Here is a 17,847-nt window from a genome sequence, read left to right on the forward strand (position 1 = left end):
TGGACTGTAACCCACCAGACTCCTCTGTCCATGGGATTCTCCAGGCAAGAATACTGGAGTGGGTTGCCATGCCCTCCTCCAGGTGATCTTCCCAATTCAGGGATCAAACCCTTCCCTCTTATGTCTTCTGCATTGGCAGGTGGGTTCTTTACCACTTGTGCCATCTGGGAAGTCCTTGCCAGCATCAACACTAAATAAAAATACTAAGATAATTTCTTTAGTTGAATTAAATGAATTGACATTTTGAGAAATCTTCAAATTGATAGCCACTGGCTTCAGCGTGCAATGTAAACTCTTTTGTGTGTAATTATAAGAAACTAATGGCTTCCCTTCTATACCAGCTTCCCTGGTGGCTCACAGGGTAAAGAAGGATTGCCTGCGATGCAGGAGACCTGGGTTAGATCCCTGAGTTTGGAAGTTTCCCTGAAGCAGGGCATGGTAACCCACTCCAGTGTTCTTGGCCTAGAGAATCACCATGGACAGAGGAGCCTGGTGAGCTACAGTCCATAGGGCTGCAAACGGTTGGATACGACTGAGCAACTATGCACAGCACAGCATAAGAAGCTATAGTTCAAAATTAATGCATATCTGCTGAGTGTGAATTATTTTTTTAAAAAGCTATCCCCAAAGTCACATTATCCAACAGTCACATTAAATCTGTGAAGATTTAAACCATATAAAGTCAGCATAAATTTTGAGGATAGGAAAAGGGGTCATTTAAAGCAAATCCCTTTGAGAAGTGAAACCTTTTATTTCAGACATCGAGATATGTTTTAATGGTGTTTGAGAAAAATCTCATTTCACTTGAGTACCGGGAAATACTAAAAGCTTTTAGATAACGTAAGTCAACCAATTCAGTGCTTTATAGGTCCTTCATTCAGCGGGGTTTTTTTTTTTTTTCTATGTGACTTGATTCTAATCAGTCAGATTAGTTCTTACATCATTCAATACATTCCAAAACTGGATAGTAAAAAGAATCCATGCATGTTCTAGATCTGTAGCTATCGCATCCTGCTTTACGGAGAAATTTAAGTTAATTCCTTGACTCCCGAATACCCTGTATCCCACCATTGATAACCATAGCCACCAGCTAGTCTAAAGTGACCTCAGTGTATCTTGCTTAGCCCAAGCAGAACTGGCCCCATAGCCCATGGAGTCTCTGAAACATTTGAGTTGCCAGTATTTAAAAATTAGGAACCTTGGTCTAAGAGCTTCCTTCCATTTCTAGCTTCTTTTGAGCAGATCAGATTGTTTGGCAGCTTTCCATCACAGCAGAGCAATAGTTCATCAGAGCTGAATATTAGCTGCTACAACAAAGAATATCACCATCCTCAAGCTCCTCGTCGTCCCCAGCTGTCTGTCTGCTCTTCTCCATCTCTCTTCCCCATTTTATTTCTTTACAAGCAGCCTACTTCTCTCATGTATGTTTCCTGTCTGGCCTCTGTAGACAAATGAATGCACAATGTCTAATTCAGACACTTCTCAAGTATCAAACAGCATCCAACTGTAACCAAAGAACCATCTTTCCTGCCTCCTTCAGCAACTTGTCCTATGTAATCATCACCCTACTGTATCTTCTTTGTACTGGAATCATTTCTACATTTTTCACCCATTGCTGGGATAACTATCTTTCTCACTGTCTTGTCACAGTAAGACTAAAAAAAAAGAACTCTGTCTTCTAAATCTTATTAACTCTAAGTTTTTGTAATTTGTGTAATTGGTTTCCACAGTTAATTGTATGCTATTTTAAGACAGGATTTTATGCCTGGTTTATGTTCAGAAATTTCATATTGCCATAAAAATAAGAGCCATTCAGGAAATGTTTGATGAATGAATGAGTAATAGCTGTAGTAGAGATAGTAGTAATAATACAACTGACAATGCTTGTGTTAGAGGGAAAGTAGGACAATTTAGAGCCAAGCAAAGACTATATTTATTTTCACTGTATCTCCCTTGACCATCCCTGTTCAAGACTCTAGCTTCAAGAAACCATGATCACAACCACACAGCACTAAACGAGGAACAGGATGTGTGACTACAACTAAAAACTGCTAAGGGACTTCCCTGAGGTCCAGTGGCTAAGACTCCATGCTCCCAATGCAAGAGTCCTAGATTCCATCCCTAGTAGGGGAGCTAGATGGCACACGAACAGCTAAGAATTTGCATGCCACAACTAAAGATCCTGCTTCCCTCATCCCAGAGCAGCCATATAAATAAAGAAAGAAATAAAAACTGCTAGAGTATGTTAAGCTTTTACTATATTGCTACAGCATATCTCGTCTTTTCTACTCAATGCAAATACCAAATATAAATATCATTCTTCCTACTCACATTTCAACAGTGGCTGATGTCCACAGGAAAGAACCATTAGCAGGACTTGACAGAACTGATTCTGTGCTATTGATGTGAGATTTCAGCTGGAGACTTCAAATGGGTCTGTTTACTCGTGGACACTAATAATACATAATACCCTTCAAGGAACTGTAACTCTTCAATTATTTTTATTGTCTGATATTCTAATGGCTCATGTTCATTCCTTAACCAATATCAGAAGTAGACATGTAGGCACAAAGTGCATAAAGCTACATGGTCAAAGATACTGTGGCTAAAGTCGTAGGTTTGCAGTAAGTATTTGATGAATGCATAGCAGTATGTTAAAGTACGAAATTTATTTGTCATCTTGTGTATAATATAGTGCCTCCTTGATGCCATCTTTACCAGATACTTGTTCTGCATAATCACAAGAAGTTTTTTCTGTGTTAACATATGGAATGATCAGTAAATTTTCATATCTAAAATTTCTGACTTTTTTTATTCTACAGCACTCTCAACAATAACAACATTACTAGACTTTCTGTGGCAAGTTTCAACCATATGCCTAAACTTAGGACTTTGTAAGTAGCTTCAATATATATAAAATCAATTTAATCAATTGATTCTCCTTAAGTACTATTTTTAGCAAGTAAAGAAGATGACCACTAGTTCATCGTGGGCTAGACAAGGGAAACACCACTTTTTAAAAAGTTCTCGATATAATATTGAAATAAATGAACTATTATTCTGAAAACTTGAAAGCTTCCTTTTAAATAATATGTGTTATGGGAAGTTTGGGAGGGGAGAAAAACATTTACTTTGAGCTATTGTGGAGGTCACATTTCATTAAGAAATGGAAGACTCCTTGATTGGCTGTCAGAAATGATAAATGGTAAATCTTTATGATTTTATTACTGTACAGCAAGCAATCCTAATAAAGCTAAACTGGCTCTCCAACAGTCTTTGTAATGTAAAATTACAGCATCACCCTTTAGTGCTTCTATAATTAAGGTTGTGTCAGCATTTATATTTTAAAATATCTTTTCAGGGGTTACAGATGGACATTAAAATATTTTAGATGGATAAAAATTATTCTCTAATAAAAATGTTTGCTATAGCTATTTTTTTTTTCTTTAAGAACAGAATTAATCCTCAAAACCCAGGGTGGGGTATTTAGTTAAAGCATTTTCAGAGATAAATCTCATTTGAATTGGGTTTCACAGTCACGAATCACCTTGACATAAAAAGTATATCATATACAATATGTGGGAAATTGTGGGAAACATAACCAAAGCAGTGGACTTCTTTAAAAAAAAATGTGTGTTTAAGTAGGGTAAATATATTTTGATAGTGTTTTGAAAATATCTTTCATTTTTACAGTGGCTTATAACTCAAAGCGTTACATTTATTTTCTCTCTTTAATCAAAAATTAGTTTAATTGCGACTTTTTAATGAATTAGATGTCAGTACTAATTCATGTTTTCTCATTAAAATCAAGTCTTCATGGGATGGCATTATAATTTCCTTGGAAAAATATTCAGGAAAATAAAATCATTCCAAAAGTAAGCAAATATAACTAAATTTTGTTTTCTTGGGGCTATCAGATTGAGACTAATCTGGCCCAGTGGGTCCAGTTCACTCAAACTCTTATTTGATGAAATTGGTTTCTCATTAACTTTAGCTAATTTTTAAAAAACAAATTGATCAAGCTTTCAATCTGTGAAAAACTAAAGCCATTAAGACTGCAGAAACTCTGCCATCTGCATTTTTGATAGTGAGTCTTATTTTCATGTAAAAAAAATCCACTACAGTTTGTCATACTATTCAGGTTTTTAAAATTTTATATTGTTTTCTCATTTCAAATATATATGCATCTAATCGCATCACTATAATGTGCTTGGTTTAGATGGAAACACTTACAGAGCAAAGGTGTGGAATGTGCTTTGTAGTTTCCAAAAGATGCCACTGACCTCCTAGCAAGCTTCACCAGAGGTCACCCAGCCTTCCCCAAATGTCCCTTTCTGTCCTGTGGCATGCCATCTAGTTTCGATGGAAGACAGTCTGTTCTGTATCTTCAGGCTCAAGGAGAATGTAAAACAGTCATCTAATTTTAAATTCCCTTGCTTTGGTTGTTTCATTATTCTATATTATCATTGCTACTTAAAAATTCCATTTTTATGGTCCAATTATCTTTCTGGACTGAGTTCCATGTTTTAATATCCATTACTGTTATTGGGTTAGAATCGAGCACATCAGCTAAAAAGGGCTAAAATGGTATTACTATGTCATAGATGATTCTGGGAATGATGCTTTGATTTATAGTTTTGGGTGTCCTTTTCTTTAGTTTGAGAAAACATAAAAGCCAGTTTGAAGTCATTTACCTAATTTAGTGGATATATTTGTCTGATATTTTATAAATGGAGAAGTGCTATTTGCCACTTGAAAGGGATCCATGATCTGGTATGGATCTGTGCCAGCATAGAGGGGACTGGCTTAATTCCTTCACTCCCAGCCATCTATGTCTTTTAATTTCAATTCCTGCTCTTTGAGGCTATGTCCCCAAGAGCCAAAAGCAGCTAATCCCTTTTACTGCGATTAAACAAAAAGAAGGAAATCAGAATCAGGATGTGAAAAGAAGCAGTTTATATTAAATTATTTTTCTGTCTGGTTCAGCAAAAAATGAAAGTGACCTGCTAAAAAGGTTTTGCCAGTAGTTTCTAGAGAGACTAATAATGACAAGACTAACTGGGAACCAGATTGGGAACCACAATTTTTATTAACATGCCTCCTACCCCTACCTGGCCTCTGATCTTCCCATTTCTCTGCCCACCCCCATTGACTGCCAGTATGTTGGAACTGCAGAGCAATTTGCCTCGGACTTCTGTGTGTCTCTTTGTCTCTTTGAATAGACAGCAGCAAAAGATTTTCATGGTCATGTTCAAGCTCTCTGTGTATTTGCTTAGCTCAGTAGATGAAGAGGGACTTGAGTTTGTGGTTATCAGTTTAATTTTTAGGAATATAATTAAGTTGGCACGTATTAAGCTTTAACCTATTTTATGTTGAGATATAAACTTATATATTATTATGAATGAACTTTGCAAATTTTGAAATAACTCCATTCTGTTTTCTTGCTTTAAACTGCTTGGCTCTCATTCAGTCGACTCCATTCGAACAACCTATATTGTGACTGCCACCTGGCCTGGCTCTCGGACTGGCTGCGCCAAAGGCCTCGGGTGGGCCTCTACACTCAGTGTATGGGGCCATCTCACCTGAGGGGCCACAATGTAGCTGAGGTTCAAAAACGAGAATTTGTCTGCAGCGGTAAGAGAGAAAGAACCTTTCTGTTTTCATATTCCCGTATGCTATGATGTAAGGAACTGTGCAGGGTGCATGCTTGAAAGGTTTCACTGTTCCTCACTAACCTTTGCAGTTGTACACTAATCACTCCATGGAATTCCTCTGTGTTTGTGATGATGGTCATAGGCTGTAAGACAGTCCTGCATGGTTGGCAGTTACTGATGATTTGTACCTAAGTTGTGATGAAGGATTTTTAAGTTTTCACTCCAAGAGAAGTGTAAGAACTTTTGAGATTATAGTTCTGTTTGCTACTCATGATTTTCCCTTTAAGAAAGATCATTCTTACTTTGATCTTAACAATTGGAAAAATGATGAACAAGAATTGGATCCTGGCTAGGAAACTGAAAAAGTAATAGAACTGTAGTTGAAAAGTGATAAAATACTTTTCATGTATATGTATGTACTAGTCATTAAGTTCTACCTAAAAGAGATCAATGACTGGCTTCAGTAACAAAAATATAAAAACAAAAATAAGACTTAGGTTATGTAAAGTATGAATAGGTGACTTTCAGTTCTTTCTATGTGTTTAAGTATTTCATGTATATTTACCTCCCTCATAACATCTGTAGAGAAATGTAATATTATCTTTATATTAGAGATTTAAATGCTAAGAAAAAGAGATGATAAGTAACCTTGTGCAAGGTTATAGAGTTGAGCTCAAGGACCTCAAACTGCACAGTCTGATTCCCAGTTCATATAATTATATGTTAATATGTTGCATAAGGGCCTTCCCAGGTGGCACTAGTGGTAAAGAACCTGCCTGCCAATGCAGGCGATGTAAGAAATGAGGGTTCAGTCCCTGGGTCGAGAAGATTCCCTGGAGGAGGGCATGGCAACCCTCTCCAGTATTCTTGCCTGCAGAATCCCATGGACAGAGGAGCCTGACAGGCTACTGTCCATAGGGTCACAAAGAGTCAGACACAACTGAAGTGACTTATCACACATGCATACACATGTTGCATAAATATTAACATATAATTCATAAATATAAGACTGTTTCTGCTTTAGAAGTGTTTGTCCAAAATAACAATATAGCAAAATTTTAAAATATTTATGTTTATAATGCATCATAAGAGGCTTCACTCGTGGTTAAGATGGTAAAGAATCTGCCTATAATACAGAAGGCCTGGGTTGGATCCCTGGGTCGGGATGATCCCCTGGAGAAAGGCATGACAACCCAATCCAGTGTTCTTGCCTGGAGAATCCCATGGACAGAGGAGCCTCGTGGGCTACAGTCCAGGGGATCGCAAAGAGTGGGACACGACTGAGCAATTTTCTCTTTCACTTTCAATGCATCATAAATAGCAGTTTCCTAAAGGCAGAATGAGAAGACATGCTAGTTCAGGATTATTTTATTGCTCCCTTTGCAGCCTTTTTATGTGTTTTCTCATATTTGTAACTCAAACAAATTTTCATGTAATGTTATGGAACATTGTCAATAGGTCTGATTGCTTTATAAAAAATTAAATAAGGAAATGACTAACAATTCGTTACTAACCACTTTTTTCTCTCTTCACTTTTTCCTTCCTGTTTTCTAGATGAGGAAGAAGGCAAGTTGACGTTTCTTATTTAGACTGAGGCTATTTTTGTAACGTATGAGAACTTGTTGAGAGGGATCGGGTTAGTAATTAGTCAGCAGCCTCTTCCCTGTGAATCCCACCGGTAGGGCCCTTTCTCTGCAGAGCAGAGAGGGCTGGCCCTGCTTCAGGGACAAACCCAGCGTTTATAGACGCCCATTTGGTACAACATGCCTGATGGTCTGTTGTTTACCGTTTGAACAGAAAATTTCGGTATTGAATAGTAAAAACATATACCTGTGTGTAACTACACTTAGGCTAACATTTTAGGCTATACAAAGTCAAAAAAATCATCTAGATTACAACTAACAGAATGACATGATACAACTATCACGACTTCAAAAAAAGCAGTAATTTTGAACCTACCTAGAACTCAAACTTAGCATCATTTATTTTCCTCATACTTATCTGCACAGGATTACTTATTTAGAATCAACAGTTAGGTCCACCAAGAGGGAAGTTTTGCTATTTTCCTTTCCTTCTTTAAGTTAAAGTAAGTTAAGCTACTTAAATTCAGTCAAGACCAGGCTCTATCTAAGCTTATTAGAAATGAAATACAGATATTATTCTGAAATTGCTGCTTTTTTGAAATTCATAATAGTTTTGTATAGAATTCTAGTTTCAAATCAGAATTTAACCTTTCTCTTAAATCTTTTGAATTTTAAAAATTATCATTTTTGTAGTTTTAAAGATCTCATTTGTTTTACCTATGTTGATCCCAAGACATAAATGCATGCTTCCTAAACTATATTTTAGAAACATAGTGTCATCATATGATCAGGTATTTAAATACACGCATTTCTGTTCAGTAACATGCTTGTGATTTGAACCAGGTGTACATTTTGCACACTTAAGAAATTCAGGAAAAAATACAACTTCTATTTGTTTCTTTTTCAGGTCACCAGTCATTTATGGCTCCTTCTTGCAGTGTTTTGCACTGCCCAGCTGCTTGTACCTGTAGCAACAACATCGTAGATTGCCGTGGGAAAGGTCTCACTGAGATCCCCACGAATCTGCCAGAGACCATCACAGAAATGTATGTGCCCCGAATTCCCTCTTATTCCCTTCTCCCCAGTGACCCAAGCCATGATTTTCTTTAGGAGAATCTGGGTATTTCGAAGGCCAATCTGATCGATCAGCTTAGACAAATGTTCCTTTCAAAATTGTGTTGACCCTTACTCTGTTTAATTAAATATCTTGTTGAAGTGGCTAGGATTTTTGTTTGTTTGTTTGTTTAGCTCAGGTATAATTAAAAAGAATGAATTTTAAGGAAAAATAGTACTTGCCCTTTTCTTCAGAAAGTGTCATTAGGTTCTTTAGGCAAAATAAGAATGTGAGTACCTTTTCTCTCCAGGTGGATCTGGAGATCTGCCCTTGTCCATTTCTACTTGGAGTGGGCATGGTGGGGCGACGGTAAAAGAAAAAGTGGGGTACTAGATCATAGAAACAAAATAACTAGACGGTGTCTCCCTCCTCATGACATCACATTTTAAAATGCTGTTTTATTGTTTTACTTGAATTATTGTATGAATCTACTACATAGTATAAAAAAGATCAAATCAAAATATATAAGATTTTTAAATTAGTGCGCATTTTAGCTTATTTGACCCAATGGCTGCCTCCATTAAAAGTTAAATTCTTTTGACAAAATATTTCATACCTATTTTGTATGCATCTGCTGGGTTCATTTCTGTATTTGGCAAGAATCTTGCCAAATATATATAAGTCATGTGGATAAAAACAAGGTCACAGAAGATATAAAGTGGGCTGCTTTTATCATCTTGGGAGGTGAGCATTAGGAAAAATCTTTACCTTAATATCTACTAAATAAGAAATCACTTCTTAACCACCTAGTCTATGATATGTGTGTGTGTGTGTGTGTGTGTATTAAGTTAACTCTAAATTTGAATTTAATATTTTTGACGTGTTTGGTTGAAATAATAAAATAGGAACAACTTCTTGTGATAGGCCTACATGCTGCTGCTGCTGCTCAGTAACTCAGTCGTATCCGACTCTCTGTGACCCCATGGACTGTAAGCCCACCAGGCTTCTCTGTCCATGGGATTTTCCAGGCAAGAATACTGGAGTGGGTTGCCATGCCCTCCTCGATTTATACTGCATGCATGCTAAGTTGCTTCAGTTATGCCTGACTCTGTGCATCCCTATGGACTGTAGCCCGCCAGGCTCCTCTGTCCATTGGATTCTCTAGCAAAAGTACTAGGCTGGGTTGCCATGCACTCCTCCAGGGATTCTTCCCTACCCAGGGATCAAGCCAGGGCTCCTGCGTTGCAGGCAGATTCTTCACCACTGAGCCACTAGGGAAGCTGATAGGCCTCCAGAGCAAGCACCAAAAAAATCAAGTCATTTTCAAGAACTATTCATTATTTTTTCACCTATTAACTTCCTTATTTTATAAGAGAATAATCTTAATTCAGAAGACCCACTAACATTATTTTAAAGTATTTAAATGTGCTTTAAAGTGTACTTATAGCTTTGCAGTGCTTGACACAGAAATAGAATAAACATTTGCACATGATAATATTATTCTCATCAAATTTTTAATTAAGGAAACACTCTTGGCCATAAAGAACATTTTTATATTTTCAGTTCAGTTCAGTTCAGTCTCTCAGTCGTGTCCGACTCTTTGCAACCCCATGAATCGCAGCACGCCAGGCCTCCCTGTCCCTCACCAACTCCTGGAGTTCACTGAGACTCACGTCCATCGAGTCAGTGATGCCATTCAGCCATCTCATCCTCTGTCGTCCCCTTCTCCTCCTGCCTCCAATCCCTCCCAGCATCAGAGTCTTTTCCAATGAGTCAACTCTTCTCATGAGGTGGCCAAAGTACTGGAGTTTCAGCTTTAGCATCATTCCTTCCAAAGAAATCCCAGGGCTGATCTCCTTCAGAATGGACTGGTTGGATCTCCTTGCAGTCCAAGGGACTCTCAAGAGTCTTCTCCAACACCACAGTTCAAAAGCATCAATTCTTCGGCGCTCAGCCTTCTTTACAGTCCAACTCTCACATCCATACATGACCACAGGGAAAACCATAGCCTTGACTAGATGGACCTTTGTTGGCAAAGTAATGTCTCTGCTTTTGAATATGCTATCTAGGTTGGTCATAACTTTCCTTCCAAGGAGTAAGTGTCTTTTAATTTCATGGCTGCAGTCACCATCTGCAGTGATTTTGGAGCCCAGAAAAATTAAGTCTGACACTGTTTCCACTGTTTCCCCATCTATTTCCCATGAAGTGATGGGACCGGATGCCATGATCTTCGTTTTCTGAATGTTGAGCTTTAAGCCAACTTTGTCACTTTCCACTTTCACTTTCATCAAGAGGCTTTTTAGCTAACCTTAAAAGAAGAACACTATGTGCCTTGGAAAGTGCAAGTGACATTCTGCAAAGGAGAAACACTGGGGACAAAGGGCAGAGGTGGCAGTGAGCATTTCGCTTTAGGAATTGCACAGTTGAGCTTAATTAGAGTAAGTAGTACATGTTGAGGCATCATGAAAAATGATGCCTCAAAAAGACATCTCCATTCAATTTTACAGCCATAGATTACCAAAGGCCTCTCATCTTAGAAGATATAATATATGACAGAGTAAATAGTAGAAAGACATAGTAAGTGTTCACATAACGAATTGTGTGTCCATCTATTCAGGCCAAACATTAAGTAAGTAAGCACTTACTATAGAAAGGCAACATACATTCTCCAGAGATCTCTATCAAGTGGCATGCAAATTAAAAGCTGTGAAATGAGGTACAAAGTAACACACATTCTAAAAGAGGAAAAATTATAAAGTTCATGGTATTTATTACAGAGGGCCTAAAGTGGAAAGCAGGTTATGGTAGTTAACCAGAGTCCGAAAGCTTTAGTTGGAACCCGAAGTCTGCCTGTCCTTTACTAACTATGAAGCTATAGGCAAGCTACTTATCCTTTACAGGATTGTCTCCATCTCTGAACTAACTGTTGTTGTTAGTTTGTAATGAAAGAATTAACATATGTAGGGCTTCGTGTGCTTGTGAGTGCGAGTTAGAGTCGTGTCTGACTCTGTGACACTATGGACAGGCTCTGTCCATGGGATTCTCCAGGCAAGAATACTGGAGTGGATTGCCATGCAGTCCTCCAGGGGATCTTCCCAACCCAGGAATCAAACCCATGTCTCTTATGTCTATTGCCTTGTCATGGTTCTCTACCCCTAGCACCACCTGGGAAGCCCCCTCATGTGCTTAGAAGATAGCAATCATTCAATGAATGATACCTTGATTGTTGAAGCCTTCATCCAGGAGATAATGTATTAGATAGGCCTTGAAGGATAATTAATGAGTGAATTGCAAAGATGAGAAAGAGTTTGCAGAAGTAATTAACATTATGAGCACAGACAATAAGAATGGAAGTCTAAAATACTGCCAAACAGGAACTCAATTTGATGGGTTTTTGGTATCTGGGAGTTCAGGAAAGAGATAAAGTTGAAAAGGTAGGTTGAAACTAATTCATGGAGGCGCTTGATAGTATGAGGATCTAAATCTTTCTTTGGAATGTGTTCGAACACAGGAGTTTGAATCTCCAAGGAGATTAATCTGTTGTCTATGTACCAGCGGTTTGGCAAAAGAAGAGAAAACCAGGCTTGAGGCTTCTATTGTGTTGGTCAAGGGGAGAGGTCATGAGAGCAGGAGCTAGGAAGTGATAGTTGGAATGATGATGTGGAAGCACATGTGATAGCCAGTACAGAAGCAGAATTAATAGGATTTGGCATTTGATGAGATGAGAGAGTAATGGAGAAAAATGAACCAGAGATGATGCCAAAATTTTAAGTATGAAGGATATGGATATGGTGGTTATAACATTGTATGTAAAAAAACTGAGGAGTAGTACCAAAACTGGGAGGGAAAATGATGGTGAGCAAAATCTGTGAAATACTGAATTTCCAATAAGGTGTTTAGAGATACTATAATAATAAAGACTGTCATAATTTGGAGCAGGACATGACTTCAGACAAAGACTTTGGAGTAACTGTTATTACAAAAAACAAAGTAGATAGTTGAAGGCATCAAATGGCCAATGGAAAGGAGAAAAAGAGAAGAGAAACCTGAGAGGACTAAATTAAAAGAGCAGATGGCCACAGTAGATAAAGGAGGAAGGGGCTTCTAGGAAAAATGATCTGCCGAGTCAGATACTCCAGCTGAAGAACCAAGAGGAGATCTGAGAATAAGTCTCAGAACTTGACTATATTACTCTTGAAGGGTTCAAGATAGAATGATAGCTGAATGAGTCGCTTTTCAGAGTGTTAAGAAAGATTAGAGGTGATGAATATTGAAGAGAACAGATATGAAGTAGTTTGAAGAGTTTGGCTGAGAAGGGATTTTTTAAGAAGACAATTGGGTAGATTTGAATTTATTTTGAGATACAGAAATCTGCAGTCCTTAGAAAATCAGAGAGTAAGAATGGGTTTAGAGAGTCATGAGGGGCTTCCCTGGTGGCTCAAATGGTAAAAAAAAATCTGCCTGCAATGCAGTAGACTCAGGATCAATCCCTGTGGTTGGGAAGATCCCCTGGACAAGAGAATAGCTACTCATTCCAGTATTCTTGCCTGGAGAATTCCATAGACAGAGCCTGGTGGCCTACAGTCCATGGGGCCACAAAGAGTCAGACATGACTGAGTGACTAACACACAGAGTCATGAGAGTGTGAGAGTTAAGGTATGTGGGAGCAAGACTGTTCGGGACCTAGAAGGAAGCTGCTCAAATCCTGGTCATAGGAAAGGAGATGAAAACACTGTTGCTGACTGAGAAAAGAGGAGTGAGTTGTAACATAACAGACTGAAAGGAACAGGAAACATTTCAAATAGTTTATCTTATGTAGTCTGCTTTTTGTCATAGAGCTTTTCTTACAGTTGCATGCTCTATAGATTTTTGTATGATGATAGAAATTAGTAGCTGGAAATTACACTAAATATATGTCTCATTGAGTTTGTTTGTGTTGAGGAGATGGTGTATCAGGTAAAGCTATAATAAAGGAGAGATGGAAACATGCAAAGCTCTAGGTGAATTTTACTTCTCTGATTATTACATTATCAGCTCTATCAGTAGAGCATCTGGTAATAAATCCTATTGATCTTCAACTCCAACAAAATACCCCATTACTATTCTTTATAGTGGCACAAGTTGCTAGCTTAGTGACTCATTTATTTTATTACTCTTTTATGTTTTATTAAAGAATCAGTAAGATTCATAAATGTAGAAATAAAGCTGGGCAACATCTTCTTTAAAATTTGTTATGGGTTTCATATTTTTAATACATAATGAACTGAACATTATAAATTTCTTTCATAGTTTTCATATAATATTTTCAATCTGGATTTTTACCATAAATTATCAGTAGAATGTCTTTTTTTTTTTTTTTTTTTTTGCAAGTTATCAAACATTTCTAATCCCTTGAAAATTGACAACTTCATCTTGCTGTTTTAAAAAGACTGGGCTCTGGACTTCCCTACTGGTCCAGTGGTTAAGAATCTGTGCTTCCACTGCCGGGATTTGTGAGTAAGATCCTGCATGCTGTGTGGTGAGACCAAACAAAAAGGAAAGAAAACAGACCAGGCTCAAAACAATTAAGAAATCTTGTTTAAAAAGAAAAAAAAATTATTCAATTGTAAAGTGACTAAACTGCCTCAACCTTAGATTTATTTGGCTCCAAAACCTATGTTCCATCTTCCATCCAGCTGCCAAAAAAAGGTAGATGTGGCTTAGCTTGTTGGAATATCGTAAAAGGGATGAATGGAAAAAATCAGGAGAGGCAAATATCAGAAAACAGGACACTTTAAGATACTTACATACGAAGGGAAGAAGCAGAGAGAAAGACAAGGCGTGAAGGTATAGGGATTGTATTTGTATTACTTTATGTCTACAACTGTTGTCTTCTTTCCTAGCCTCTATTAAATAATCTCATATCTCCCTAGATTTTGTCTGTATAGAAGTTATTACAACTTAATTCAATATTCTGGTTAGTGTCAAACTACCCTATTAGACTGCAAGCATAATGAGGGCAGGGCCATATCTTTTTTCTTCACCACTTTTGTCCCAAAACTTAACACTGTGCAGGTGGGGAGAAGAACAGTATTGGGGGATGAGTGGGTGATCTAGGACACAAGCTCAGGAGAGCCTCCAAGCCTCTATTCTTCAAAATAAAAGAAAAAGTGATGAAGGAGAATCAACTAGTAAAAGATAGATGAGGGAAAATAGAATGTATAATATCAGGTAGAATTAGATTTAGAAGAAAGAAGTTGTTGCTGCCCCAGAGGCTGTCCAGAACCTTGCTGCTTTGAACTCTGCTGGTTGAGCACCTTGTTTTCATACAGATGGAATACCTCAGGCAAGTCTATACATGGATGGTCTGACCCATGAGGGCAAAATCATTAATAGCGAATTGATTCTCTGTATATCAAATCCTCTGAATTAACTTCTTAAATCTTGAGGTATAATATTTTGAATGTCATGTGATAGATTGCTATAAAGTAGACATTTAGTTCTCTTCAATCCAGTTATAGATTTTCTGTGGCATATCGCCTATCCAAACCATTATACAGAAATTGCATAAATCACAGAGGACATTTAGACACAGGTTGTGACAATTTAGTATGTCTTGTTCACTCTTAGTTCTTATTGCTTTTAATCTTGGTTGCATTTTCCAGGCCTCCAAAGCTGGGAACCATACAATTTGCCTTTTAATTTGTCTGAAGATCCCTGATCTTCAGGGATCTTCAAATTTTGTTCAAATTTGTGTTCAAATTTTGGGAAGGGAAATTCTGGTAGTAAAGTTCTCAGGTCAGGTCTTATGAGGGTTGTCTCAGTGTTTTCTAAGATGTGTTGCAAATGCTCAAGTTATACTGCTTGTTTTGGATGTGGGAAATGGCAACCCACTCCAGTATTCGTGCCTGAAAAATCTCGTGGACAGAGGAACTTGGAGGGCTGCAGTCCAGAGGGCTGCAAAGAGTAGGACACAACTGAGCAACTGAGCACACATTCAGTAAAATGGGAAGGGAACTCACTCTGTGGGATAAGCTCACTGCACTGCTTTTACTCTGCTAGTAGTAACGAAGACTCTTTCAAAGAGATTCAGAATGTTGGAGGTTGGATATGAAGTTCAGGAGTACATTTTTTTCCTTTTGTTTCCTCTGGATCATTCGCATGCATATTTATAAAGAAATGAAAGTGAGAATGATTCTTGAATGCTGTATCTGATTATAAACTGCATGTTTGACATTGATATCTGATTTTAAAAATATGTCTTTGTCCTCCATTTCTGTTTAGGCACTCTTCTTGTGTTTAACCCTTCTACATGCTATTTTTGCATTTGCCTCTTCCAAAATTTTGAACCCTTATTTCAATTAAATTGTACTTGTCAAATTTTGAATCTGCATATTTCAAAGTTATTTGAGTTTCTGTTGGTGAAAAAGTGATTGCTTTAGTCACTCAGTCGAGTCTGACTCTTTGCAACCCCATGAACTGTAGCCCACTAGGGTCCTCTGTCCATAGAATTCTCCAGGCAATAATACTAGAGTGGGTAGTCATTCCCTTCTCCAGAGGATCTTCCCGACCTAGGGATCAAACCCAGGTCTCCTTCATTGCAGGCAGATTCTTCACAGTCTGAGCCACCATGGTAGGGATATATAAATTAGATTTGATCAATATGTTTTTTTTTAAAAGGTCTTGAAAATATTTTATTTTATTTTTTTAATTTTATTTTATTTTTAAACTTTACATAATTGTATTAGTTTTGCCAAATATCAAAATGAATCCGCTATAGGTATACATGTGTTCCCCATCCTGAACCCTCCTCCCTCCTCCCTCTCCATACCATCCCTCTGGGTCCTATTGTATATTAGCTTATTAGGAAAGTTACAAGTATTCATGAAATGAAGCATGACTTTTTTACTTTAACATGAACTTAGGAATGTCTTAGCTCACAATATAGCTGTCATGCTGTGTAATTGTTTCATTTTCTTTTAATTATGCAGATTTTGAAAATAAATTTTAAAAATAAATATAATATGTAGTTTGACTAATTTTTATAGCACATGTAAGTTACCTTGACTTTCGAGGTTTCCCTGGTGGTTCAGCTGGTAAAGAATCCACCTGCAATGAGAGATCCCTGGGTTGGGAAGATCCCCTGGAGAAGGAACAGCTACCCACTCCAGTATTCTAGTCTGGAGAATACCATGGTCTCTTCCATGGGGTTGTAAAGAGTCGGACATGACTGAGCAACTTTCACTTTTACTTTTTCCTTTTATTATTTAGACAATATTGAACAAATATCTGTCTGAAGTTTTTATATTATGATTCCATTATAAGTTAGGAGCTTAGAAAAATACATAGTAATTTCACTTCCTGCAGAATGCAGAGAGCATTTTGTTCAGTATACAAAATAAAGATCACCATTGTGTTTCCTCAGAACATCTTACTTACTTCTTAGTTATCAGTAGCCATGCTTAGTGTAATCCCTACAGCAATTTTGATAGTTCCACAGCAAAATAGTATAAGATAAATTTGGTAAAATACATTTATAGATTAAACTGTATCTGTAGTTCCAGAGACCATTGAGTTCACTAATAATCATTGGAGTGTTTTCATCTTTATCATGGCAAAATTCTCAATTTTATATGCATATCTTGATTATCTTGATATCATTAATTGCTATTGAATTAAATAGAAGAGTAATCTTCTTTGTAAAGAAAATTCATTTTTATTAATAACATAGGTTCATGAGAAGAAAATTATATGCATCAATTTCCCTCAATTTACTTCCTTTTTTTCAATTTTACTAAGGAATAATTGACAAACACAATTGTATATATTCAAAGGGTATATACATCACATCATGATGATTTGATATACTTATTCATTGTATGTTGATTACAAAGATCAAGGTAATTAACACATTCATCACCTCAAATAGTTAACTCTTTTTGTTTCTGGTGAGAATGCTTAAATTCTACTCTGAGCAATTTTCAAGTATACAATATTTGAAATATATTAACTGTAGTTACCATGCTGTATATTAGACTCTCAGAATTTATTCTTCTTATAACAGAATTTGTACCTGTTGACATACATCTCCCCAACCACCAGCCTCTGCCAATCACTATTCTATTTTGTGAAATCATCTTTTCTTTCTTTCTTTTTTTTTGGTTCCACATATTAGTGAAAGCATACAGTATTTGTACTTATCTGTTTGCCTTACTTCACTAAGCATATGCCCTCCTGGTTTATCTGTGTTGTCTCAAATGACAGTATTCCCTTTCTTTGATTGGCTGTATAATATTCCATAGGATACATACCACAATTTCTTTATCCATTCATCTGTCATAGTACATTTAGATTGTTTCCATAGTTTGCCATTAGTGAATAAAGCTGCAAAAACATGGAGATGCAAATACTGCTTAGAGATAATGATTTCAGTTCCTTCAGGTATATACCTAAGAGTGGGATTGCTGGAGCATATTGTAGTTGTTTTGGGGGCTTCCCTGGTAGCTCAGCTGGTAAAGAATCTGCCTGAAATGCAGGAGACCTCAGTTCAATTTCTGGGTTGGGAAGATTCCCTGGA

The 17,847-nt window shown here is 37.1% G+C and overlaps 1 protein-coding gene across 3 annotated transcripts in view; it reads left to right on the top strand.

The window, feature by feature from the left end:
- Positions 1 to 17,847, top strand: part of SLIT2 (slit guidance ligand 2) — a 406,423-nt gene that overhangs the window by 268,150 nt on the left and 120,426 nt on the right. For 2 of the 3 annotated variants that reach the window (XM_005207790.5, XM_005207792.5), the window contains exons 7-9: positions 2,823 to 2,894; positions 5,471 to 5,634; positions 8,145 to 8,283. In XM_005207790.5, the coding sequence (XP_005207847.1) occupies positions 2,823 to 2,894; positions 5,471 to 5,634; positions 8,145 to 8,283 (375 nt within the window). Of the gene's footprint in view, positions 1 to 2,822; positions 2,895 to 5,470; positions 5,635 to 7,208; positions 7,221 to 8,144; positions 8,284 to 17,847 lie in introns of all 3 variants that reach the window. The other variant, NM_001191516.2, reaches the window with a different exon arrangement.

Source organism: Bos taurus, chromosome 6, assembly GCF_002263795.3.
Source record: "Bos taurus isolate L1 Dominette 01449 registration number 42190680 breed Hereford chromosome 6, ARS-UCD2.0, whole genome shotgun sequence".
NCBI lineage: Eukaryota > Metazoa > Chordata > Mammalia > Artiodactyla > Bovidae > Bos > Bos taurus.